This window comes from Cygnus atratus, chromosome 3 (genome assembly GCF_013377495.2).
Source record: "Cygnus atratus isolate AKBS03 ecotype Queensland, Australia chromosome 3, CAtr_DNAZoo_HiC_assembly, whole genome shotgun sequence".
In the NCBI taxonomy this organism is placed as follows: domain Eukaryota; kingdom Metazoa; phylum Chordata; class Aves; order Anseriformes; family Anatidae; genus Cygnus; species Cygnus atratus.
The window spans coordinates 11,842,552-11,868,749 of NC_066364.1; the positions used below are offsets into that span (position 1 = coordinate 11,842,552).

Genomic DNA, 26,198 nt, shown 5'->3' on the forward strand with positions numbered 1-26,198 from the left:
GTGCAAAGTTTTTCCCTCCCACTGGTATGAGATCTGGGGGAATCAGATGTGGGTTTGGATGAGAGAGCCCTTGACTTGCTTTTCTGCCTATATACCAAGCAAAGACTGTCCTCTCCAATATATTCATTAAAAATAAATGAGATGTAGATCATTTCTCAAGGAAGCAGTCATATTTATATTTAATCTAATTATTACACCTCAAGGAACTCTGCCTTTTGCTCCTTAACTATGAATTACTGCTGTTTGTCCTTCTTTAGCTGTGCCAGTCAGGTGGAAGGGCAACTTTCAGAGTGGAAATAAATGCCAACATCTCGTAACCTGTCCAGAAGCACACAATGGCTCTTCCTTCTGCTAGATCATGTTTGGACCATAGGCCCATCATGAAAAATTAACTCCAACTACACAAGAAATTAAACAAAGAAGTCTCAGTGAGTCGTGACATTTTGCTGTGCTTAGAAGAGATGCTGCAATTATGGTGCAGCAGAAAGTGCTGAGATGGTTTAATGGCATCTGCTGCCTCTTGATTGACAGAGCATAAACATCTCAGAAATACAAGCAGCAGCACTGCAGCTATAGAGCACCAGACAGCAATATTTACTGACTGCAACTGAGCTACTGCTATCAGACACAAATTGCACATCTAGCACAAGGTTATTTTGGTTTTGTTTCAGAAATGTTCTTTTTTGGATGAAGAGGTATTAGCAGCTTCACAAACACTGTCAGCTAATCAAAAAATATCAGAGAAGCTCTCCATAGCTTAGCTGCTTTCTATCACTTGTTCAACTTGTTAAGGATGTGTGGAAATGAATAAATGCATTAATATACAGCATCCTGGCCTGGGTGACACCGTGCTGCATTTACCAGTCAAAGCTGCCTGACACTTTCAGCATTCCCTGACAGCAACCTGTTCACATGGAAATCAGCACAGGGTCTGCTTTTAAATGGTAATATTTTGCATTACGGTGCCTGACACTAATTTCTACCTAACCAATAAGTGATATTTTGTTTCCTTGCCTTACACAGATGTGCTATCACTTATTTACCTTCTGTTTATGCTTTGCCACTGATTTGTGCCACACAGTGCCTTTTCCTAAAAAAAAAAAAAAAAAAAAAAAAAAAAAAAAAAACATACATACGCACAAGACTACTCAGAAATTTCACCCCAGCTAAGCTCTGCCTGATGCTAGCCAGGCAAATGAAAGATGCCCTTCTGGACTCAGAAAGACCTCCCTCTTGTTCCTCTACATTTGCCTTTTAAAGTCTCCTGACACACACCAAAATGTGACAGTGACAGAGACTGCTCCCGGCAGGGCATGAGCTGGGGGAAGCTGGGTGATACCCCATCCTACACCACACTGGGGGAGAACTCTGCTAGCATGGCTGCTACTGTGGAAATACTGAATATCAAAAGGGAAGTGTTTGCCATCAAGACGAAGAAACTAATAATGTGCCAGAAAACTGCTTTTTATAAAGACAAGCAAATTGCTCCCATACAAAATGGGATGCATATCCGAACATAACCTCTTCTGTGTTTTGGTATCTGAAACAGAGCAGCTGAGTGAAGAGAATTTAGGCAGCATTTTAAAAGAGAAAACCATGTGGTACAGGAATAAAAATGCAATAGACAATCTGCCTTCCATTGATACTGTGTTGATGCTATATAACTCTAGACCAGGAAAGAAGATGAAATAAATAAGAAACAAATCTCCTTTTACACTCATTTCTTAACAGTAAATTCTACTAAAACTACCACTAGCAGAAAGAGAAGTATCTCTGTATTTACTCTCGTCTGCTTTTTGCTGGCACTCAAGACTTGTGTCACTTTCCTGTACCAGAGCATGTTACAGAACCGAAGTTCTGCTTTGACGGCAGAACTTTTGGCATGAAACAGGGCTCGCATCCTGCTCCATGTCATGTCAAATTGAGGTGCTGGATTTATTCCAGCAGAAGAAACAGACAACAACAAAGCCTTTTTTTTAAGATACAACTGATATTAACAGAGCTCTGCTCTCATCCCAGAATAACACATTGCATAACACATGGATATGTACTCTACCTTCTGATATGGTCCAAAAGATATGCCTCACTGTGTTGCAAGATTTATCTACGCATTAAAAAAAGAAGTCAGAGGAACTTAGTGTCACATTTTTAAGATTGATTCATGTGATCAATCAAGAACTTATGAATTTTATGATAAATTACCATTTAGTACAATTTTTCTGTGATCTTTGGGTAATGTTTAGTATATAAAATGAGATTTTTCAATAGCATGTTTTTTTTTCAATGATTTAATAGAAATTTCTTGCAGTTTTTCTTGCATTACAATTCCTTTTGAACTTCAATGGCAATATGATTTATCTTTATGTGGAAACTGCCAAGAGAGTTTCTTTGGACAGAGCGATATTTATGCTGTTATTCTGCTGGTTCTTATTACATTCACATGCACATACATATTTAGCATTTTATATCATTGCATCTTTGTAATGCTAATTGTTCACTAAGAACAAAACACATCTCTGTTAACTTTCCCTTTTGGCTTTCCTGCATTAACATTGGGAAGAATTAACCTAAAATATCTGTGAAGCATCCCATACACTTATGATACTCAGCAACTAATAAGCCAAATTCTAAAGTTTCTCCAAAGCTCAGAGTACTCCCACAATACTATGTTAGTGCACAACAGTCCTGAGGGACACCTCTCTCCAAGGTATAGGTTGATCCACCCGATTCTTTTTTTCTTATTCTCCTGGGAAGAGGTTGGAGCTCTGTGCCTCAGCAAGTACGAGTGCACTTCAGCTATTCACTCAGTGTACTTTGCAGTAGAAATCCTGGCACACACCTGAAAAATTAGCCTTCTGGGTTATTCTGCAGAGTAATTGATTCCCATCTGAGTTTACTCAGTCTTGAAGTCAACTCCTATTGAGTTTGAACTGCCTGAGTAGAAACTGATTCAGCCCAATAGGGATTACAAAAAAAAAAAAAAAAAAAGTGAAACCTCTCTTTAAGCAAAATATCAACATCACAGTAGCTTGGATTCTCCATTGCCCAGCATCTAATTTAGTCACCAGAAAAATGACCAAAACAAAAACCTAAAAAAACCCTGTGTTCACAAATACTATTAACTACTATAATGTCCTCAAGTTTCTCCAGCACTCCTTCTTGCTAGGCTCAAGGGCCAGCTTCCTTTTTAAATAGCTCTGGAAGATACAGTTTGAACCAGAGCAGGATTAGCTAACTGCATAAGAAATCCCTGGAGAAGAGAGGGATGCACAGTGCTGCAGCACTCTGCCAGGCAATGAGTGCTGCTCCAGCCCATAGCACAAGCCAGGAAGGCTGCTGTCATCAACAGAAAAGCTTTAGAAAAATGAGCTGCAACAGTTTTACTTATGGGTGCCCACGTGCATTGCACATCCTACCTCTCTGATGGGCAATATATGGTAGAAGAGAGCATGTCCATGCATCTCCATTCCTTGGCATTACAGTCCTGGACTGAGAACCAGTGCAGTTGAGATGCTGCTCACATCTTCTTCTAACCTCCAGCAAGGAAGCAGAGCTGACAGCAGGGAGCAATAACTTCTAAAGACCACCACAGATGTTTGCTTCAGTGCCCACAAAACAAAGCCTCTGGGGAAGCCACTAGGGTGGTCTTAATCACAGCAGGATCCTCTCCAGGCACCAGAATTGCTCAGGTTTGCAATGACAGAAAAGGTGGCTAAAAGGTACAATACGCTCCTGTCCAGCCCTAGGCCACATGCTTCATCCTAGGACTCATGATTTAGACCCTTTGGGACCTGCCAGAGCTTGGCCATGCTGGTTGTGGAACACTGGGAAAAATACAGGCACAATGGGATTAATTTATTTTAACAAACTAAAACTGTATTGTGCTTTTGGAAAGAAATTCATAAATATTATGCTTCCATGGAGTAAAAACAATATGTACCAATACATTTTCTGTCCCAGCTTAGGAAGCTGGTTCCCAACTCCAAGATTACATAAATGTTTTACAGTTTTACATGTACATAATTCCTTCTTTCTTCTGATGTGTTTGCAGGTAAAGTCTTTACTGATGTGCCATAGTTCTTATATGTTTGCAATATATGTCTACCTGAACAGCAGCAAATTATAAAAGCAAATTCCATATAAGCTATCAGATTGCTGCAAGAAAAAATAAAAATAAACACCAATCTCACATTTAAAACTGTTTTCCTGACTTTTTTTTTCTCCCCAAGATGCATATCGTTAGTTATGTAAAAGCTAAACCACCATATGAGGCATATTTTAAAGCCTCATATAAACAATGAAGCCTGTATGGCATCCTCAGAGCAAAGAATGTCCAAATATGGCTGAGAGTTAAGTACCCTGAGAATTAACTGCTCTTAATAAATTCACTGAAGTTTCTATGTCAACATTTACCAAGGATTAGAAGTGAGAAATAAAGGAAAGAGAAAGTGATTCAACTCATTTTCCTGTACCATTATCTAAAGATGTTGTGTTATAAACATCCTCCATATCTTGAATGCTGGAGGCATCTGTTGAATCTTGGTCACTGACTACAATTCCTACTGAAGAAAGGCTAGAAATGAATGAGTGCATCTTTTTCGCATAAATATCCCTAATGTTAAAATAAGGTAGGTCATTACATTTCTCTTTGCGATCATTGTTGCATTGGTCTGGATCAATATCTTTTTGCTTTTGATAGTACTTAGAAAACTTATTGAAAATAATGGTGATTGGAAGTGCTACCACTAATATCCCGCAGATAATGCATAGGGTGCCGAGCAGCTTTCCAGCAAGCGTGACTGGGTAAGTGTCCCCATAACCAACAGTGGTCATGCTGATGGTTGCCCACCACCAGCAAACGGGGATGCTGTGCAGTTCTGATGAGTCGTCATCCTTCTCCACTGAGTAGACAAGAACTGAAAAAATAGAAATCCCAACAGACAAAAACAAAAGGAGAAGTCCAACTTCCTGGTAGCTGTGTCTCAAAGTAGCACCTAAAGACCGCAGTCCTACAGAGTGCCTGGCCAGTTTCAGGATGCGAAATATCCTCATCAACCTCAGGATCTGAACCACTTTCCCCATGTTTTCAATATCTTCACTTTCTTCTTCCTTCGTGTCCACAGCTAAGGTGGCATAAAATGGGATAATAGAGACAAAATCAATGATATTCAGTGGTTTCTTCCAGAACTTCTTTTGACTTGGGGCAGTGATGAGTCTGATCACTAGCTCAGCAGTGAACCAGATGATGCACGCAATCTCCACAGCTTCCAGCACAGGGTCTTCAATCTCCCTGTCATTGGCATCCAGCCTCTGAAACTCGGGCATGCTGTGAATGCACATTGCCACGATTGACGCCAGGACAACACTTAGGGAGGACACGGCAATTAACTTGGCAGACAAGCAGTATGCAGGATTTTCCATTCTGACCCAGATCTTCTTTCTTATTTCACCAAAGCACAGATTATCAAACTTTTCCAACTCCTTATCAAATATGGATGATTCTTCATTAGAGGAGTCAATGCTTCTGTCATTGCTTTTCTGATCCCAGTCTTTCTCGGGACCTTCCTCTTTCCTTTCCTGGTACCGATTGCTGCAGCAGGAATCAATAAACAGCTCATTTATCCCCCAGTATTCTATTTCCTGGCAGAAGGAAAAGACACAAAGCTCCTCCATGACATGAAGTTTCCCAGTGTAGTAAAAATTCAGAACATATTGGAACAAGGAAGGGTTCCTGTCAAAGTAATATTCCTTATCTGCAACACTATAATCATCACATAGTTCCAGAATAGCCTCTTCTGAATGGCATTTGAGAAGTTTCCCAAGTCTGGTATGAGGAAACCGGAGCAAAGTGCTTTGATCAACTGATTGCTTAAAGCCACCCACATTCAAATTGATAAGTTCTGCATCTTTGCCAGGTCTGCGGAAAAATTCACCGTAAACCATTTTGAACAGAACAGTTCCGCTGCTGGTGCCCAATGAGATTACATTGAACCTAAAAAGAACATAAGATATTATTAGAGCATTTAATTCTGTTTTGCTCTTGTGACACATTCTTTTTTTCCATCTCCAGTTATTGCGTAATGCTGTAACAACAACAACAACAACAAAATGAAATGATGTATATCATTATTTAGAATTTCACAGAAGTAGGTTTAAATTAATTTGACAGTTTAACTCAGCTTTACTAAAATTTGAGAACTATAGATTCTGTTTTAGCTCTCCTTAATTTTTCTAGTGTGCAGGAAGAATGCCTAATTTATCGATAAATCAGTCTCTGTATTACTATCACATTGAAATTAATACTTAATAGATACTGCAATGAAGCTGGAAATCTTTGGTTTAAAGAGAGAAAACTTGATAATCCATCAAAACATTTAGGACAAAGCTTAAGAGCAAGTATCTCAATTATGGTGTCGGGAGAGCTGTATTGATTTATATGAACTGGCAATTTATAATCCACTACTTTCAGCATTATCTGCATGAGTGCGAACTGCAATTACTTCCATTGTAATACCAATTCATTTCTTTCTGGAGTCATCCATAGAAAAGCATTCTGTATTCTTGAAAACATGTCAAATGTGCATTTGAAGCTTTCCAGTTCCTGACTTCAGAGTTTTGCCTAGTACGTATTTGGACATCTGCACTCCCTCAAGGTACTTGCTCGCTGGTTTCCTACTCACCTGGAGTGTCCCAACCCTCTCACGACCTTGGTCAGTTCCAGAAGCTCTTCCTATTCTGCCACGGCATGGATACAACCACTAAGGCAGTGCTGAGAAGCTGGTGTTGAATTGTCATTTCTAGAAACAGAAGCTTCCAGAGAAGGAACTTCCACAAAAATTTTGCCTTAGCAAATAACTGTGGATACCTGAAGATAGACAGAAGGACATTTCAATGCTTCCACATTTTCCTGTAAATTAAACTATTCAGCTGAAACTGAATTTCAAAAAGGCAGATATAGTTACCAGAAAAAGTTAAATTTTTCAGGGGAATTTAGCTCTTGCTTTCCTTCTAAGAAACCATTGTCTTCAAGCCAAAACTGGCAGTTCTTATGCTTTTCATGAAATTATATATCACTTCTAATCATGAGGAGAGCAGAATTTTTTGATCTCTGACACTTAAACATTAATTGATGTATACTAAGCTAATTGATTCCAATTTAATAGCCAAGTTTATTAATTTTAATTGTAGCAAGAGAGCATTGTAATCCTCCAGTGCTACTGGATGGATTCACATATAAAAATATTGTTCTAGTGCTCTTTAATGGCATAGACAAGTTACTCAAGGAACAGACAATATTTTCTATACTTGTCTATTTTTCAGTGCCTCCTACAATAGTACCAACTCTGATTCAGAGTTGCGATCTGTTAGAGTTTGAATATTTTCTGCTGCTCTTCAAGGTCTCCTGACTCAGTTAATGAAGGTCACTAGAGTTATATCTATTTCCCAGTTCACAGTGTGTGCAACATGGTTACGTCCCTGCTGTACATCAACATGAGACAGGAGCATCAGTGCTTCTGTATATAAAAGAAACCTGGGCACTTTCTCAAACAGGAGTCACTGTAAATGGCTGGGACACCAGCCCTGAAGTGAGTCCTACTTCACAGTACCAGTAGGAAGAAAAAAAAAAAAAAAGTCTGCAATCTTTATTCATTGTCAACTAAAAGAATTCAGCTTTCATTCTGCCTTGGGCACTTGTATTAATAGACTAGTTCCTCAGAGCCATCTAGCCTCACTCCATCAATCCATAAAGATATCAAGTGTTTTCTTGCTGTAGCTCCAAATAAAAGAGTCAAAAGAGTCTTGCGGAGAAGGGAAGACTTGACTGAAATGAACTGACTGACCTCTTGGTACGAAACAACTGCGAATAAAGTGAACAGAGATAAGCCTGCATCTCTGCTACTGTCAGCTACAGCTTCATCAGTCATCCCAAGTAACTTGTTATGCAATTCTTCGGCACTTCTGTCTAACACAGAACTGACTTCCCCCATATTTTTAAAACCGACTGACTTTAAACTGGATGCATTGTGGAGATGGAGCCATTTTCCAGCTCATTTTCAAGTCTATCACCCCAAGTGGGTGACACCCCCACAAGGCTGCTTGCTTCAGAGGGAGGGATCCACTCCGCTGCAGAACTCCCAATACCCTTTTACTGCAGCAGGACCTAAATGGAGGTCTCATCCTGCTCTACCATAGGGTCAACCTTCATGCACAATGCTGTCCTTGTCACTTGTTGACTGTAGCAAAAGACAGAAATGGGAAAAACTCTACAAAACTGGGCTCAAACTTCTTATTAAATGCCAAGGAGAGGGGAAGGAAATTGAGATATAGATCCATGCTCGGAGGGAAAGCACCAAACTGCTCTGAAAAGTCTATCAGCCAGAAGCTGAATCTCTTCGGGACTGTTCTGTAGTATCTGTAAGATGCAATGATGTATTTGCTCTGTGGTGCTGAACACCTGTTATTCAGAACAGTAACTCCCTGCAACTGCCATGAAGGAAAGAACTTCTCTTGTCTTCTTGCCACTCCGGTGCCTTCCAGCGAGAGTGAGAACAGAGAAAATAGACCACCAGGAGCTCAATGTTTTAGTGAATAAGTGAAGACATCCAGGGTTTTACTGCAGATCCACTTCTCTGTTTAGGGGAATGTTACAAAGGACATTCTGAGCCATGAACTTCTCGTTCCCTTCACCTTTAACCTCCCTACATGCAATTTTATTGTTGTTTTTCTATAGTTGTTGTTTCTTTGGTGTTGTTTGTTGTTGGTGTTGTTGTTTCTTTTTTGTTTGTTTAAGATTGCCACAAACATCAATACAGATCTATTCAGTACTGTTCTCTTTTCAGTATTTCCCTTGCATAGTTCCTCATGCAAGTAGGAACACAGAGTGTAATGCTACAAGCATGTATTTACTAATTTTTGTTCAGAAGACTCTTTCAAACCAAAGCTACTGAACATCTCACAGTTATCTTCTTGTGTGCAACAACTACTGACACCTATAAGACTTCAACAACCAGGCCCTGAAGATGGTGCAGATAAATATATTCCCTGGTAATTAATTCTGAAAATACATATCTGTATCCAGAGTGAGATTTATTTATGTAGTCAAAGAAACTGTTATTTATGAAAATGGAAAAGAGTACTACTTCTTTTTTTTTTTTTTGGCCACACTACAAACTCCTTTAAACAACTTATCTGAAATCCAAACTAGCTGGAAACATTAATTTTACTGTGTGCATAGACTACCACACAATCAAGATAAGTTCTCATTCTGTTAAAACACAAGGGGGAAAAAAACTGTATGAGAAATACTGCTTTCAAAACAAGAATGACAGAGAATGGTCATTTTTTTACAGGATGATAAACTGAGTACAAAGAAGTGATTTTACACCTTAAGATGTAGTTAGAAGACAGGTATTTACTAGCTAACAGAATGACTGTAAAACACCATTGCTCAAAGTATTTCCCAAGGCTCAGCTTTTACAAGTGATTAAGACATAAAATAAAAGTACTGATCTCTGCTCACAGATGAAGGGCAGTAGGACTCAGTCGATAAACAGTAAAGCACTTCACTCAAGATCAAGAGGTGAGCCATGATTTTACAACAGCATAAATTCCCCCTAACATTTCTCAGAGTCTGGAGCAACTGGAGGTCAAAGTATATTCAAAATCAAACTAACTCTGTTTATTGATTAATTTCAGTGAGTAAAACTCTACTTCATTTTCAACATTTCATTAAGATGAGAACACTAGAAATGTAAGCTAATGTTACAACAGGCAAAATCTAAGATTATTGGGAGTGGGTGGAAACTATGACAAAAAGAAAATAAGTTTTACTTAGAAATAGCAAAACAAGAACTTTAGTGCACAGCATTCCTTAGAACACTAGACAGACTTATTGTTGAGACAGCAATATAAACCCATATTGGTTATGCAGGTTATACTCATAATGGTATCTCCATGTAATTACACTGTATAATAAATTCGGTCAGCAACAATTTACTGCTTTATTTTGAGGGCACTGTAGTCATAATTTGTGCAAGATACAAAGAGGAAATGGATCCTGCTTAGGAAGGCTATGATCTGGAACCTGCTATAATCCTACTGTTAAGTGACTTTTAGATAGAGCCAGGAATGCACAGGAGAGTTTCAGGAAAACTAGGTCAAGAGGAGCTTCATGATCTGAAGAATTTCTTGTTTCACTTGCAGTGACCTCGATCCCTGAGACATGGACCAGGATATTCATAGAATCATGGAATGGTTTGGATGGGAAGGGACCCTAAAAATCATCTAATTCCAACCCCCCTGCCATGGGCAGGGATACCTCCCACCAGACCAGGTTGCTCAAAGCCCTGTCCAGCCTAAATTGGGAACACTTCAAGGGATGGGGCATCCACAGCTTCTCTGAGCAACCTGTTCCAGTGCCTCACCACCTTCAGAGTAAAGAATTTCCTCCTCGCATCTAATCTAAACCTACCTTCTTTCAGTTTAAAGCCATTACGCCTTGTCCTATTCTACACTCCCTGAAAAAGAGTCTCTCCCCAGCTTTCCTGTAGGCCCCCTTTAGCTACAGAAAGGCTGATGTAACATTCCCTGGAGCCTTCTCTTCTCCAGGATGAACAACCCCTCAGCCTGTCCTCATAGGAGAGATGCTCCAGCCCTTTGATCATCCTCATGGCTCTCCTCTGGATTCATTCCAATATTTCCATGATATTGTGCCAGGCACCATCAGAACAATTTGTGGCATTTAAACAAGTGACTCCAACCCCTGGGCAAAGACCACAGTTGACAACTTCTCTCTCAGCACAAGGGAGCCCTTTACTTACACAGTGGACTTTTTTATTCAAGGGTAAAACTGTGCTCAGCTTGAAATGATGCTTTCCTGGAGTGCCAAAGCCTGCATCATGAACATCCTAACACAGAGCTTCCATAAACTTTGCAACTCTCAACTTGAAGTATATCATCAGCTTCTTTGATCTTGCCTTCTGTAAACAACAAGTATTCATATATACCATAATAGACTGCTAACTATTCCGAAGCACACACTTTTTGCCCTGGAGAGAGTATAAGAAAGGAAGCAAACACATAGCAGATGTTAGTTACTTGGTTGCTTTAATTGATTCAGTTCGTTTGATGAGCTACTGGATAAAAGCTCATATAGAATAGAATAGAAAATGAAACAAAACACAAAAGAAAGATGTTTATTGCAAGAATCAACATAATTTTCTGAGATGCCAAAAAAAAACATTCAATAGAAGTTCCAAATGTTAAGCTTGAGGGCCAAATAAAAGCCAGTCATAAGGAAAGCTGTGTGAAAAGGATATAAACATTAGAATAAAAGTCAAAACAACAGGATCCAACTCTTCCCAGTCCAAACTGGAGATGGGCTTTAGCCAGCACTTCTGCAGTCATACATTGTTGGTGAGGCCACAGACCCATTGTCTGGCTTGGAAAGGAGATAGCAAATTTCTGGGCTTTTAGCATGCTGTGAAATCCCTAAAGCTCACAAAAGGAGAGCCACAGAGACAGAGTTTGTATATATGGTCCCTTTGAGAGAACTACACCATGGATGTATAACGTGGCACAAACTGTTGTGGTTTCCATCCTGTTCTGGAACATCCCTCTAAAAGCTTTTTAGTGAGGATGTGAACTCCACACCACAAAGTTATTTGTCAGGAAAGTTTCTCTTTCTCAGTTATCACTCTCATACTCTCTATACAAAGCCCCTGTACTCAGTCAAGTCCCACATCACAAGCTACAGCACATCTTTTTTGATGTCTTTTTGTTGCACATTTAACTATGGTAGTGCCTCAACTACTGGTAATTCCAAATTGGGACAGCTTCAGCTTTTGTTAGCATAAATCTGTCTGTGATTATCCAGGCACAATGGAAAGGAAGCTGAACTGATTTATGATTGGATAGACTATGCTGTGCTTTGCTACTTAAAATATTTGAAGACAACAAGTCTCTACAGATTTTCTACTAGTTTATTTCATGGCTAAATTATCTATAGCCTCACCTTCTGCTTATTACACCACAGCACTTCATAAGCCTCTCAAGATTAAGAAACACTCACATTTCATGATGTTTTCCTGTAAGTAGAAAAGGCCTTAGTCCTGTTCACACTGAAATCAAAAGAGTTACAATACTGACCTGAACTTGGAAGGACAGGGAAATCTTTATAACTCTGAAAATTCTTCAAGAGCTCATTTTGTTGTTGTTGTTTTCCCAAAGAATCTAATAATTGTAGAGGATTTCCATTCTAAGTTCCCCAGTTCAGAAATCTGAGTTTTGAGCAAATTCACTCTCAAGTGTCTTGTTTGGGCACCTGGCTATCACCAGGCATCAGATTTTTCCTCCTCATGATGCAGATGACCACCTAGGTTCTAACTTCTGACAATTTCCTGAGAAACCACCCTAGCTACATATGTGGAGCTTTAGACATCTAGCTACTTTTAAAAACTATGGATATGACCCTAACAAATTCAGTTCAGAATCAAAACTTTAACCAGTTTTGAAAGTGTTTGGATTTGGAACCACACACCATAATGCACCACCTATGAGTATTGCGTATGCTTTCTGGCTCACTGAGCATAGTAAAACAGCTAAATGCATATATAATTTACTTAATCAATCACATTTAATGATTTGGACTGAAATCCAGTCAGTATGACTTAAGTTACTACCTGTCAGCTGGGCAGTTGTAACTATCTGAGCACACATGACTAAGCCTGAAAATATGCAAGGCAATATTATTTGTTGCAACCTCTCTTATTGTGATATTAGCTGTAACCAGCCCTATTGTGTAATATTTGACACTGTCAAGTTCACTGCAAAACCATTTGCAGTCTGTGGTGGCACAGGCTAACCTAAAAGAAAAAAGTCATCTAGAACAAATAGCAAGACCATCTGAAACTGTTCTGTGGTTATGGATATCCTGTGAGGCAAAGATGATAAGTTCATTAGCTAAATTATTTGCTCAGTTGTTATTTATTTTATATACTGTATTAGCAGTGACATCCTTTATCCAGAATAAATAATATAATGCTAATAAAAAAATCATGCAACTATGTTTCTCTCGAAATGGATTCAGTACAGCCTCCAAGGTCAAATTTTGTTCTGATGTTACCTCTACATAAACCTATTTGGTCAAATTCATCCCTGGTACAATCCTATTGATGTCAACAGACTTTCAGAAACTAAACTTCCACCAAATGCTTCTACATCTTTTCAATAATATGGAAAATGGAAAGAAATGATAGTCATTTGGAAACAACAGTAGCTGTTGGAAAGGAAAGGAAAGGAAAGGAAAGGAAAGGAAAGGAAAGGAAAGGAAAGGAAAGGAAAGGAAAGGAAAGGAAAGGAAAGGAAAGGAAAGGAAAGGAAAGGAAAGGAAAGGAAAGGAAAGGAAAGGAAAGGAAAGGAAAGGAAAGGAAAGGAAAGGAAAGGAAAGGAAAGGAAAGGAAAGGAAAGGAAAGGAAAAGGTACCGTTTCCATAACCTGAAATGTTCCTGAGAATAACACACATTTCGACGGGTAACAAGTCTGGCACCCTGCAACATTCCCAATGGCTCTGCAATTTATAGTCTGTTCAGATAAAATTAAACAATCATTATCCACTTTAACTAAGTGGAATTGACAGATTAAAATATATTTGCTTGACAATCTACCTGTAAAGCCCCACCAATCAAGCAGTTATAATGCTGTCATTATGACGCCTGTCAGTTTTCAAGACAGCAGAAGACATTAAGCATTTCCTTGAGCCATACTGTCCCAATTGCTGAAGTTCACAGGAAAAAAAAAAAAAAAAAAAAAAGATACAAAGATCCCCAAGCCATTATTACAACCAGGTCAACATTGTTATAGTTTGATGGTAAAAGAAATTCTTTCTCTCCAGGTTAACTTTTTGACAATAATCTTCTTTGACAGGTCATCTTAATGACACCCTGTTTCCATCAAAAATACGATTTCAAAACAAAAAGTACTATTTGAAGTGAACGCTTAACTTGCAGCTCAAAGGTCCTCTGCAATGAGGACAATTTCTACAGATTCCCTTCCTAAAACAATATTCTGTACTTTATTTTCTACTGAGTCCTACATTGTTTCCATTCTAGTACTTCTCCAACAAGCACAATGAACATAAATCCTCTTGCTACACTTATTCTGGTAGTTTGTGTTACCACTAGCAGTCAAAAACATCTGATACTTGATCCCAGTATCAGACACTTTTCCACAAAGGAAAAATGGCATGGAATAAAGGTACATTGGTCTATTTCTTAAAAATAATTCCTCATTCTCATTTTGATCTTTGGCTACTTAGAGGTGAAACCCTATTTTATTCATAAAGATAGTTGGTAAAGGTTAATTGCCTAAGCAACTAAGATGATGCAGATACCCAGGTAGGGAAAACAGCATATCTGAAGTCATACAGCAGATCCATGAACAACTGCAACCCATGTCACCTCACTCCAGTGTTCACTTCACAATCTCCTCCATAGCTGCCATATACCAAACTAAGTAGTGGAAACACAGGATTGGGTACCTGGGCCTAGAATCCATAGTCAAATGCAGTCTGATAGCAGGGCATTCATTTTTCCTGAAGTATGTTGTCTTTAAATATTTCTTCATTAAAAAATGAAAAAATAAAAAAAAATAATCTAAATATTAGTCCTGCACTTATAGTGCAGTGCAATTTCAGGAGTCAGCAGGTGCGTTGGCAGGGTATGTTGACAGAGATAAGAAACTGTACAATCTATCTGGCCACTATAACCTCTCCAGGCCTAACATAAAGGGATTAACAATTAGACATAATACTTTTTTTCTGTAATACAGAGGCCAATGTACCACTAACGACTCTCCTGAGTTTTCAAGCTGAGTGTTAACAGTTCACAAGCCTCCACACAGAGGCTAGTTATACCCACAATTAACCATTATAACTTTTCCATGTTAAGGCAAGGAAGTAAGAGTTTGGTGAAACTCATAACATTTTTACCTCCTGTGGAAAGGGAACAGAGTTAAAAATAAGATTTAACTCACTGCCAGGACGATTGACCTGATATTCAAAAATTTCCATTCATTAGTTCATCCTGGATTTTGTAATTGTAAAGGAAAAGTATTTATTTTTTTCCTCACTTTGGAGTCTGAGGAATTGTCCTCCACTTCATAACAGAGGAGACTCCTGATGCTGCAGGACTGTTGATCTTTTCTGCTCCAAGATTCTCTTTTCCCCCTCCTAATTGGTTGTTTGTTCTTTTCTTTTTTCTTTTTTTTTTTTTTTTAGTAGTAGTAGTACTAGTACTACTAGTAGTAGTATTTATTTTTTAGAAGCAGGATAATATTTCTAAAGCACACAAAGTCAAAATGCAGATTTGATTGGATTAAATGGTTGTTCTGAATAAGGACAAATCTGTACACACAAAAAGCAAGTTTTTCCCACCTTATGCTGGGAGGAGACACCTATGAACATAAAACCCAGGACTGTGCTGTAGGACATCACAACAGGAAAACCTTTTATGAGACATCTGAAATCAGTCCTGCCTGTGCTAGCAATCTCACCTTCACTTGCACTCAGACACAGAACCAAAATATCTAGAACGACAGACAATTCAGCCACGGATGGCACAGTGCTAAACCACTGAATTGACTACCCATAACTTTTGAATCCATGCTAGTTTTATTCTGTAAAGCTCTAGCTTTGAGATAAACTGCTTTAAAAATTCTCTCTACAATATTATTAAGGGTGCATGTCAGTCACTTAACTTTTTTTATTTATAAATAAAATAGTTGTGTTAGTAATATACTAGTGACTGCAGAAATTAAGTTGGGAATGAACCCTGAAGAGTTATCTAATTCAAACCCTCCCTTTCTTCAAGGCAGGATCAGTTATTCCTAAACAAATTTTGACAGATGTTTATTTAATCTCCCATGATAAAGACTGCCCAGAGAGGTTGTGGGATCTAGTCCAGTGCTTGAATGCCCTTGTCCCCTCAAAGTTGTTTTCCTAACTTCTACTTAAGCATCCTGTGCTGCAGTTCAAGCCCATGGATATATAAACAGAGTAGATTTGGAATGGGATGGAGTCACTGAGGACAGACAGTAGAAACAGGGTACCTCCAAAATCTTCTTAATGATTAATTTTATTCATTTGCTACATATCTAATTTTACTTGGCAGTCTGAGTAGCTAAAGTGACGTGGGTTTTTAAATATATCTATATTTTTATATGTTTTGAGGAAAATCTATTAATCTCAGTGATAAAGAAAGGTTTTCTTTACCCAGGGGAAATTCTCCAACATATTTTCAGAGTCTCTTAGGCAACAGGAACACAAGCAATTGTTATTGTGGAAATTCTGGGTGAAACCTTCAGCTGAAAAACTGTAAAAACCTTTGTGTTTGAAGTATTTCACTAAAGGAGTCACAGTGTTGTTCAAAAAAATAAATAAATAAATAAATAAACTCTTGACCCAAGACAACTCTGAAGCAAAGCTCCAGATCTCACTGATGTAAGTTCTGCAGTCTGCTTGGATCTGACAATCATTTTCAAATCATTCAAGTAACTTTTACAATGTGTGAATGTGTGAGTATGCATGACATGAGGCCACATGCTAAGGGAGGATATGTTGAGGCAGCCAGAGACAATATCTTCAAGAGAGACTTTTTTGAGCATAGAAACCTCTGGATGCAACAAAGAATTTGGGCCAGCACTGGGAGAAGCAAGTTACAGATCAAGCCAGCTAGCTGTAACCATCAGGTGCCATCTCAGAGTGGCAGAAGGAGGGTAGCATGGTGTCACAGAAGCATTAGGTAAAGACCGAGCTCTGGGGACATACCTTTCGGAGCCAGTCTGTAAAGTTTACCCATACTTAGGCTTCATTTTCTTGCAGTGCACAGTGTTTTGGGCACATGCCCACCACTCAAATACTGGATATCACTTTGTTCCACTCCTCTCTTTGACTTTCCAGGTAGCATCACAAACTAATCTGTTTTGAAATGGTCTTCTGGAGGCTATCTTGTCCAATGCAATGATCAGAGAAGGTCCAGTTACATCAGGCTGCACAAGGCCAATTGAATTTTGAAGGTCTGCAGAAATGGAGAATTCTTAAACCCTCTGGGCAACTGGCCAGTGTATGGCCCCTCTTATAATGAAAATATTTTCCTAATGTCTAACCAGAAGCTCTTACATTCCAACTTGAGTACACTGGCTCACATCTCATTGCTGCACACCTCCGAGAAAAGTTTAGCTTTGTCTCCTATGTACCCACCCATCAGCTAAATATTGAACACAGCAAAGTTTCCCCAAGCCTTCTCTTCTCCAGGTTGAATAAGCACATCTCTGTCAGTCTTCCCCTGTATGCTGTGTGCTCCATCCCCTGACCATTTTGATGGCCCTCTATGGGACTCACTCCAGTATGTCAATGTCCTTCTTGTAGTGGGGAGCCCAAATCTGGACATTGTCCAGATACTGTCAGATAGAAATAACTGCTTCTGTGGATCTGCTGGCTACAGCCTTGCTCTTAAAGCCTAGCCTTTCACTGCAAGAGCACGCTGCTGACTCGTGTTCAGTATGTTATCTACGAAGACACCCATGTTCTTCTCTTCAGAGCTGCTTTCCATTCAGTCAGTCCCCTAGCCTGTACTGTTGGATGGGATTGTTGCAGCCTGGGTGGAATTTTGCCAGGACATTGAAATCCCCTTTAGCAGCATCCCTTCAGCATACCGATGTAGTATTAGCCATCTCAGCCTCACTAACCTCCCCGATTACTTCAACTTGGCTGTTCTCACAAAGCATTTAGCAAGAAAGGACATTTGCCAGAAAAGGTGTGAAGCAGGTATATGACAGGCTAAGATATAAAATTGCATCACTGCACAAGTGTTCAATTGAATATTCATAGAAATAGCTGAGGCATTGTCCTTCTATGTAAAAAGGAACAGCCAGCAAATAAGATTTTCATTGAATAAGCATTAGCCTGTGAGTGCAATTCATCTCAGCACCTTTCAGTATTATTAACCATCCCATTTTTCAGGAAGTGTTGAGTAGCTGCTAACACCCGGATTTACACATGCAAAATAATACCTCACATTGGCATAACTTGTGAGGTGCCTGAGGTGTTACTTGAGTGGACCGTATTCTGGCAAAACTAACAAATGTGTTGCACAATCCATAACAATATAACCATTTACTCAACCCAGGACTCAAAGTCAAGCCCTTTAAAGTTACTCAGGGGTAATTTTTTACCATTGCCTTTCAATGACAGAAAGTTTGGTTACGGAGTATCAAAACAAACCAAATTAGAAGGAATTTCAGAAGGAATTTCAGAAGGAACAACCCTTCCCCTCCATACTTCTCTCACCCTGCCTCTACAAACATGGCCTTCTAATGTCTAAGATGACCCATATGAACGTCCAGAGAAGAAAAATGAGGACAGGTGGCTAGGTAAAATTTTAATCCCATAAAGGGAAAGCAAAGGTTTTGCTGAATATTTTGACAGGGGAATGGATTTCCTAGGTTTTTGCCTGGGGTACGCTTCAGCTAGACAGATTCAGAACTCCCACAAAGAGCCCCAAGGATTTCAAAAGAAAAACAGTGAGGAGGCAATCTGCTACCAACGGGTCCAGAGAGACATCTGAGAACCAAACTACTTATCCACCAAAAAGGAGATAAATCTGTCAGTGTTTTCCTTACTGCAATTTTAGGTGTTAAATTGAGCACTGTTATGTTTCCACTTCACTACCCAAACTCATGAGTACCTGTGGACACAAGACTTCATGGGCTAAGCACTTTCCAAGCCTCATTCTGAGATGAGAGAAGTTATGTTTCAGAGACTTTCCTTAGCCTTGAAGTAGGGAATAACTTCAGAGCAGGAATTAGATTTAATTAAGCATGTTCAGTGCATCAGAAGAAACTAATTTAAGAACAGTACATATTCGTTGTCAGTTGGTAGTTTCCCTTTATAAGCTGCTGCTTAAAGAAAAGTATCAGTAAGCACCACTTTAAGCAAAAACCCATTTGACCTTAGCAGCAGAGCTAATCTACAATTCACTGGGATAAAGAAGAAGACACCTGAAATTACATTCCTTTCCTCTGGTCTACATTTAAATGAAGTACTTCAGTATGTGCTCAATAAAACCTTGGAGAGAAACAGAATGATGATATGAGGAGGGCAAGGCTACAAGTTTCAAAGAACACAGCCAACATTCAACAGTGCACCACAGCAGGATGCCAAAGGACAACTCATTCTGCAGGGAAAGAAGAGGTGCAAAGACTCCTGCCTCTTGCTTCATTTGTGCAGCAGTGTTGCAGTGTAACCTGGCAGGCAGCTCAGCACCACACAGCTGCTCACTCACTTCCCCACAGTGGGATGGGAGAGAGAATCACAAAAAAAAGGTAAAACGCAAGGGTTGAAGTAAAGACAGTTTAATAGGACAGAAAAGGAAGGAAATGAAAATAATAATAATGATAATGACAGAAGTATATACAAAAAAAAAAAAAAGTGATGCACAATGCAACTGCTCAACACTCAACGACCAATGCCCAGCCAGACCCCGAACAGCAGCAGCCCCCAAGCCAGCTCCCTGCTTTATTTTTCATCATGATGTTCTATGGCATGAAATATCCCTTTGGCCTAGTTGTGTCCCCTCCCAGCTTCTTGTGCACCCACAGGCTATTTGCTCGCAGGGTGGTATGAGAAGCTGAAAAGTCCTTGACTTAATGTGAGCACTGCCCTGCCGCAACCAAAACATTGGCATGTTATCAACATTAATTTTCTCCTAAATCCAAAACATAGCACCACAGCAGACACTATGAAGAAAATTAACTCTATCTCAGCTGAAATCAGGACAAGCAGTTCCCCAGAGGCCTCTGGGAAGCCCTTTAACATTCAGACTTTGCATGTGAATGCAAAAACACTTGCTACCAGCTGTAATCACTAGGATTTATCACTGAGAGAAAAATGTCTGAATGTCTCTGAGATCTAAGTCACAGGTCTAGGGCCAGCAACTGCTGGAGAAGCCAACAGAGACTCATGTGCTTGTACATTAGGCTCTTCTCATTTATGAGCTTCACAGTTTTCCATGTACCCACAAACTTCTTGTGAGCATCAGATATACTGTTGAGACCCAAAGAACTGAACTGTCTTTAGTTTTGCACCTTTTTGTCATCCTAACAAATTAATCAAAGGGGAAAAACTGTTCTTTGCCTGGTGTAACAGACAGAAAACTGTAAGACGAAAAGCACAAGTCCGTGAGAAGAACAACTTACAAAAAACAAGACCATAAACACCATTACGGTTTCCAGACCAAAGGCACTGAGCTAAAATATCAGCGAGGACCCTTGCTACCCTTTTCCTCAGCACAAGCTTTTACCGGTTTCACGGATGAATTAAAAGAGCAGTATTGATCCACACTGGCTGTCCTTTACAGTGCAAACATTGCACTGGACAGGCAAGCACACAGAGTTTCTTAGCTTAAGAAGAATATACAAGGCAGCATCCTTTTCTGCAGCTTATTCAGGGAAAAGGTGTCACTAAAATGTCATGCTGAAACCATCATTCAATGCTTGTCACAAGCTAGGACTAAAACACCAAGGACTAACTTAAATTTGGGCTGCAGTAATGAGTTGGTTATTTTCAAAATCAAAATCTAACTTATGGCTCTATTTGTTCTTCTTTCAATTGGCAATAAGCCGAGTTCATAAAATTACAAAGCAGCTTTGGAATTGTAATCCAGTTAAATCAGCACTTACAGGGATTCAGATAAGTGAAGAATTTTAATTAAAAAAAAATAAAATAATAAAAAAAGAAAACTACGGCAATAAAAGTCTTCTTTGGGACATCCTCCCCACCACTAGCCTTTAAACATACTGATATACTGATTGACAGCAATCATACACTAAATTTATATTGTACATTTATCATCTCACAAACTACGAGGTTGATTCTTCTCCCACTAAAGTATGAAGTGAGAATCCTCTTGCCCTCTGCAGCACTTTTTCCCCCTGTATCAGGGAGGTGTCTGTGCAGAAGTCTGCATGGCAGTTAACACCACTGGAAACAGCCTCAGCTCTTGTCAGCTCAAGGGGAGGAGGTAGAAGAGAAGCAAGGAGCAGTATGAAGCTAGCAGAAGCACCTCCAATTTTTGGCAAACTACCCAGGCTGTGTCTTAACTCCTCCATGCAAATCAAAACTGTTCATAGATTTTTCCTGAGTTGGTTATCTGCCTCCCACAGGTAACTTGCCTGTAGTTACATCAACATCAGCAATCAATTTGTTAGGCTCAGAGAAAAATAAAATGCAGAGGAATATAAAATGCCCCCTATATGGGGCAGCAAATTTCTAATATAAAGTTGTACAACACTGTTACATACAAGACACTTTCTGTCCATAAATCTTGTATCATTTTATTAACTTTAAACTGCTGTGAGGGAGACGCCTTCAGCTCCGTGTTTTGGAAGCAGAACCTGAGACTTGAGGGGTGACCCGTTCAACATCACACAGCAGGCCAACATGTTCTACTTCAACATTCCCAAATCTATAAAGTCTCTGTCTTTGCTTTGCTTTTTGTGGGAACTGAAAGAGGAGAGGGACCAGCAAACCTCTGCACAGGTTGAGCCCTGAGCCTGTCATGAGAACAGCACTGGAGTGGAATGAATAAGCACATTGAAGAATTAACCAGTTCTTAAGATATCAGCTGGCATCTAAATTGCTTGTCCACACTGATGAACAAAGGGCAAAAACGTGCAAAAGTGGAGGAAAGAACAGGGAAGCAAAATTCTTTCTAACCCAGATGATAAGTACCCTGTCCTCCTTAAACCAGCCACACTTTGTTTTCTCCATGTGCCCTTAGTTGGTGTGTCCCCCCCCCCCCCAAAAAAAAAAAGGGGGGGGGGGAGAAAGGGTCATTTATTAGTCTTTACCCCAAGACAACCTTCTTCAGAGCACATGTGGCTCCAGCAAAGTAGATGCATCTTCAGAGCACACACACCTTGCCAGCACAACCTTTCATTTCTTGCTGCTGCTGCATTGCTGCATCAGGAGTATGTAGTAGAACAGATATCAATGAGGGAAACAATTTAGAGGAATTAAAATGAGTGAAGCCTTCCAGAGTCCTCTATACCAACGTTACCAAGAACTTACCCACACAGATGATCCTGCTTGCTTCAAACTTATCCTAGCTCCTTGCAGAGCAGTGCATGAAGTTCAAGGTCTCAGGCTCTATCTGTAACACTGAAAATGACCTGATTCCATCTAGAGTAAAGAAAGCTCCAGAACAAGAACAGTGGTTACACTGGTACCTTCTGACTTAAAGTAAAAAGCTCATCTTTTCAGAAGACAAATCTCTTTTGAAAATAAGATGAGTGTGGAACGAGCTCCCTCAGAAACTAAGGACCAACACAGTCAACACCATCTTCCTTTCCAAGCAAGATAAATATTTTAAAGGCATCTCTTGTAGAGCAGAATAATAAATAAAATAAAAATAAAAATAAATAATACTAATAAATTCAAGCATCAAATACAGAATTTCCTTTAAAGGAAAAAAAAAAAAAAGAAAAAAAAAGTTATCCACAAATAAGAGATGACAGCAGTTTAACACACTACTATTAGGACTCTAGATATACTATGAATGACAGGAAGACAAGACAGAATAGAACAGATTCAAATAAAATGGGAAAGAGAGTATAAAGGGCAGAAGTGTTATTAAAATATGGAAAAAATAAAAGGGCCCAGAGGGAAATGATGTATAGTAAAGAACAAATGGTGGAGAATGGAGAAGCAAATTGGGGTCATGCCTTGGAGTAGCTGAACACCTGGCGTCATCTGGTGCAGAACCATCGACTGCAACAGGTCAAGGACTGCTGCTCTCAGCTGAGGGTTTGGCCCTCTGCATTGAACCAGACAGAGGCAATCAAACAGGCCTGGCCTTCTGGGTGTGTTCCCCCCTCAGGAAATAAAGAGGCAACACAGGAAGAGAATAAGGATGATCCCACAAATGACAAAGGAGAAAGCAAAGTCTACACAAGGAGAAAGAAGCTAAACAGAAAAGAATGGAAGGAGAACAAGAAAGAACAAAGAGATGGGGCAAAAGCAAGATAAGAAGCAAATATCCACAGGTTAGTGGAATACATTTCATTTATTCATGAGCACTGTTTTATTATGTGTCCTTGGCAGACATCCCGTAACTGAAAATTTGCAAGGCAGAGAATGATGCGAGTTTAGAGACTTGAGCCTTGTTTCTAGTCATTAGCCTTGGGCAGGTCTTTTTAATATACATGCCCCAGTAGCAAGTAAACAAGTTCTTTAAATCAAGAGCCTTTTGACAGGAGGCGCGCTGCAAACAAATGGACTTAGCCACAGCAAGAGAGGGATTCCGGGAGAAAAGGCAATAAGCAAGCCTGGCCACAACCTGTTTACGAGTAACCAAGAGGACAGACAGGCTGTTGGGAAAGACGTTGCACAACAGGTTGTACTCCACTGCTCACTCCGACCTTAACTCATGCCAGAGCATCTGTCTTTCACACGCACTCCGGGCTAACTGGCATTTATTTTACCTGGGACTAAGCGGGGCTCAGCATGCCCAACTGGCACAGACGAGGGACGCTCGCAAGCGCAGCCCAGGAGCGGTGGCAGCGGTGTCTGGTAGCTGTCCCAGCACAGAGGCAGGCACCGTGTCCAACATCAGCTTCGCTGGGGGCTCTGCCAGAACAAAGTGCTCACCCCTGGCACATGCATCAAGGCTGAACTGAGAAAGCCCAGCCACCTCCATTCCCCATACAGGTGTAAGGTGCCTCCGCAGCTCGGCTCAGTCACTGCTGAACTTCACTTTGCATTAAGGCTGAGCCTGCCCCGTGGTCCTGGTGCTGACAGTTAATGGCTGGTTTTACTTTGCCTGTAGCTGGAGTTCCACAGCTAAGGTGATAACAGTGCCTTAATACTGATTTATCATCTGTTCAGGTTTGAGGTGTTTATATTCTTCTTGCCCTGGGGAATTTGCTAAGTCCTAGAGAGGATGAGCAAAGAAATATTTTACTTAGAACCTCTCTGTTTGTTCAAAGGACAAGATGTTTTAAGAAACATCCAACCCCACCAGTATCTGGAATAACTCTAGGGATCACACCAGAGTTTGCATCAGTGCAACTGAAAACCTCTACTCATGCCTTTTCCTTTGCCGTTTGTTTTTACAAATGGGGAGCTGAAGGGCTCCTGTCATTTTTGTGCATTGTCTTAGTGCTAAGCCTGGTAAGACACAGATCTTTAGATATTGTGTTCAAGGAGAAAAGTCTCTTCAAAAATAGCATTAATGTCCTCTGCTATAAATACATATAGATTTTGCTTATTTTAAGATCAATTTAAACAAATCATTTCAGGCTGTATAGAGAATGCCTAACAGACAAAGTAAGGAACCAGGAAATTTTGATATTATTTCTGTACCTTTCCGATTTTTTTTTCCAATTCCTGCAATTGAAAAAAAAAAAAAGGAAAAAAATGTTAGTGTCTCTTTATAAAAAAGAAATGTTTTGAAATTGACAGATAACAAGCACCACACAAAAGCTAGGTATGAATATTTTCAGTTAAAGCTTTTTTTATCATCATTTAGCTACCTACCTACATATAAATCATTTACCCAATTTCAGAACATAAAATCCCCTTTGCCTAACTACAGTGCTGTCTCAGCAGAAGTTTGGATACAGAATCCACAAAGTTTTTTCATCATTAGCCAATTGTAGCCAATTGTCTCCCATTGCCCTAGTACTACTTTTATGAGGAGTGAAATTTAGAAAAGTAGAGGACAACAAGAAGGGGATGAAGTTCTCTATTTAAGAAAACAAACAAACAAACAACAACAACAAAAATCATTCTCATCACAAATTATTACTGATCTCAACATCACTGCAATGGGCAGTAGCAAATCCAGTAGCGAATAACAAATATAGCCCACAGTATATAGCCCACCTCTGCTACCCTTTAAATCTAGGACATCAACACTAATCAAGTCCTGCCAAAACTGGGGTTGATTTAACCCTAACTTCTCTGAGCAAAGAAAGATTTTGGAAAATACTGACTGAGGAAAGTAAGAAAGCATGACTCAGGACATGCCTCTGAAAATGAGACCTTCCCAAGATATCACAAAGACTCCCAGGATTTGACTTGCATACACCCCCCGAAAACCCTGGCTCCTGCACAAAGTGTACTCTTGCCTCCTCGACCCTCTTAGGATGTTAGTCTGAATAACTTATGCCATCTATTGGCCTAGACCTGCGACAGATGCTCCGAGGAGAACTTTAATTCTGGGAAAGCGACTGTGTTAAAAGGGATCTGACAGTAGATCTGTAAATTCTGCTAATGGAATCAATACTCTGCCGCTGCTCAGATCTTGAGGTCTACCTTCCCCATCAGACGTGCTGCCTCAGAGCCCAGCTCCCAGAAAAACCAGCAGCTGTGGTCTGGATCAGGCCAAAAAAAAAAAAGAGATAGTATTGGTATAGGTCTAGCACGCACTGCCAAGAAAAGCCAGAAATGAGCAGTGAGGATTTTCACTGTCTTACAGAAGCATGTAAGAAAAGTCTTTATTATAAGAGAAAGGCCCTTCAAAGATCCCCTTGGATCTAAAACCAGGGAAACTATCTCCAACTTACTGAGTCTGCTTTAAACCGGCCACGCAGTGAGAAGCCACTTCTCTCGCCTTTCTGTACCCACAGTGACTACTGCAGTGATTTAGGGCTCCTCCAAGCGAGTTTACTTTTTTATCTAAATGTGTTTTTAAAAGGCAAGGCAGAGCTCTGCAATGCGAAAGGGACGCAGAGCCATCTCTATTGATCCGCTCCCTTGCAAGCCATTAGGAAGCACCCGCGGAGAAGTCGGCGAGGAAACACGCGGCCGCCCCGGCATCGCCTCGTCCCCTCCGCGGCTCCAGAGTGGTCCCCAACTCCGGGACTGTTTCTTTTTGGGGGGACGGATTGCTCCGGGAGCGACTTCGGTGGAGCCGGGGATCCTCAGCACCAAGCTGCAGCATCCGTCCTCCTCCTCCTCCCCCGGCTGTTTGCCCCGCAAAGCGCAAGGAGAACCCATCGCACCTCCGGCACCGAGCTGTGCCATGCCTTGCCGTGCCATGCCATGCCGTGCCGTGCCGAGCCGTGCCGTGCTGCCTACCTGGAGCTGCCCGGCTCCGCCGCCTGCCCCGCCGGGCTCTGCCGGGCTCCGCGCAGCGGGCGGT

The 26,198-nt window shown here is 40.3% G+C and overlaps 1 protein-coding gene across 10 annotated transcripts; it reads right to left on the bottom strand.

The window, feature by feature from the left end:
- Window positions 1–2,281: 2,281 nt before the first annotated feature.
- Window positions 2,282–26,198, bottom strand: KCNS3 (potassium voltage-gated channel modifier subfamily S member 3). 10 transcript variants are annotated; one of them, XM_035562569.2, is made up of 7 exons: window positions 26,135–26,174; window positions 24,416–24,439; window positions 23,536–23,984; window positions 22,124–22,213; window positions 21,904–22,012; window positions 6,681–6,865; window positions 2,282–5,992 (listed from the first exon to the last, which is right to left on the bottom strand). In XM_035562569.2, the coding sequence occupies exon 7, from the start codon at window positions 5,941–5,943 to the stop codon at window positions 4,459–4,461; it is 1,485 nt and encodes a 494-aa protein (XP_035418462.1). In that variant the 5' UTR covers window positions 5,944–5,992; window positions 6,681–6,865; window positions 21,904–22,012; window positions 22,124–22,213; window positions 23,536–23,984; window positions 24,416–24,439; window positions 26,135–26,174; the 3' UTR covers window positions 2,282–4,458. The 10 variants fall into 10 exon arrangements, with proteins under 10 accessions (XP_035418462.1, XP_035418460.1, XP_035418466.1 ...); XM_035562566.2 differs by having other exon boundaries at window positions 2,289–5,992; window positions 22,124–22,249; window positions 26,135–26,182; XM_035562570.2 differs by having other exon boundaries at window positions 2,289–5,992; window positions 22,124–22,234; window positions 26,135–26,159.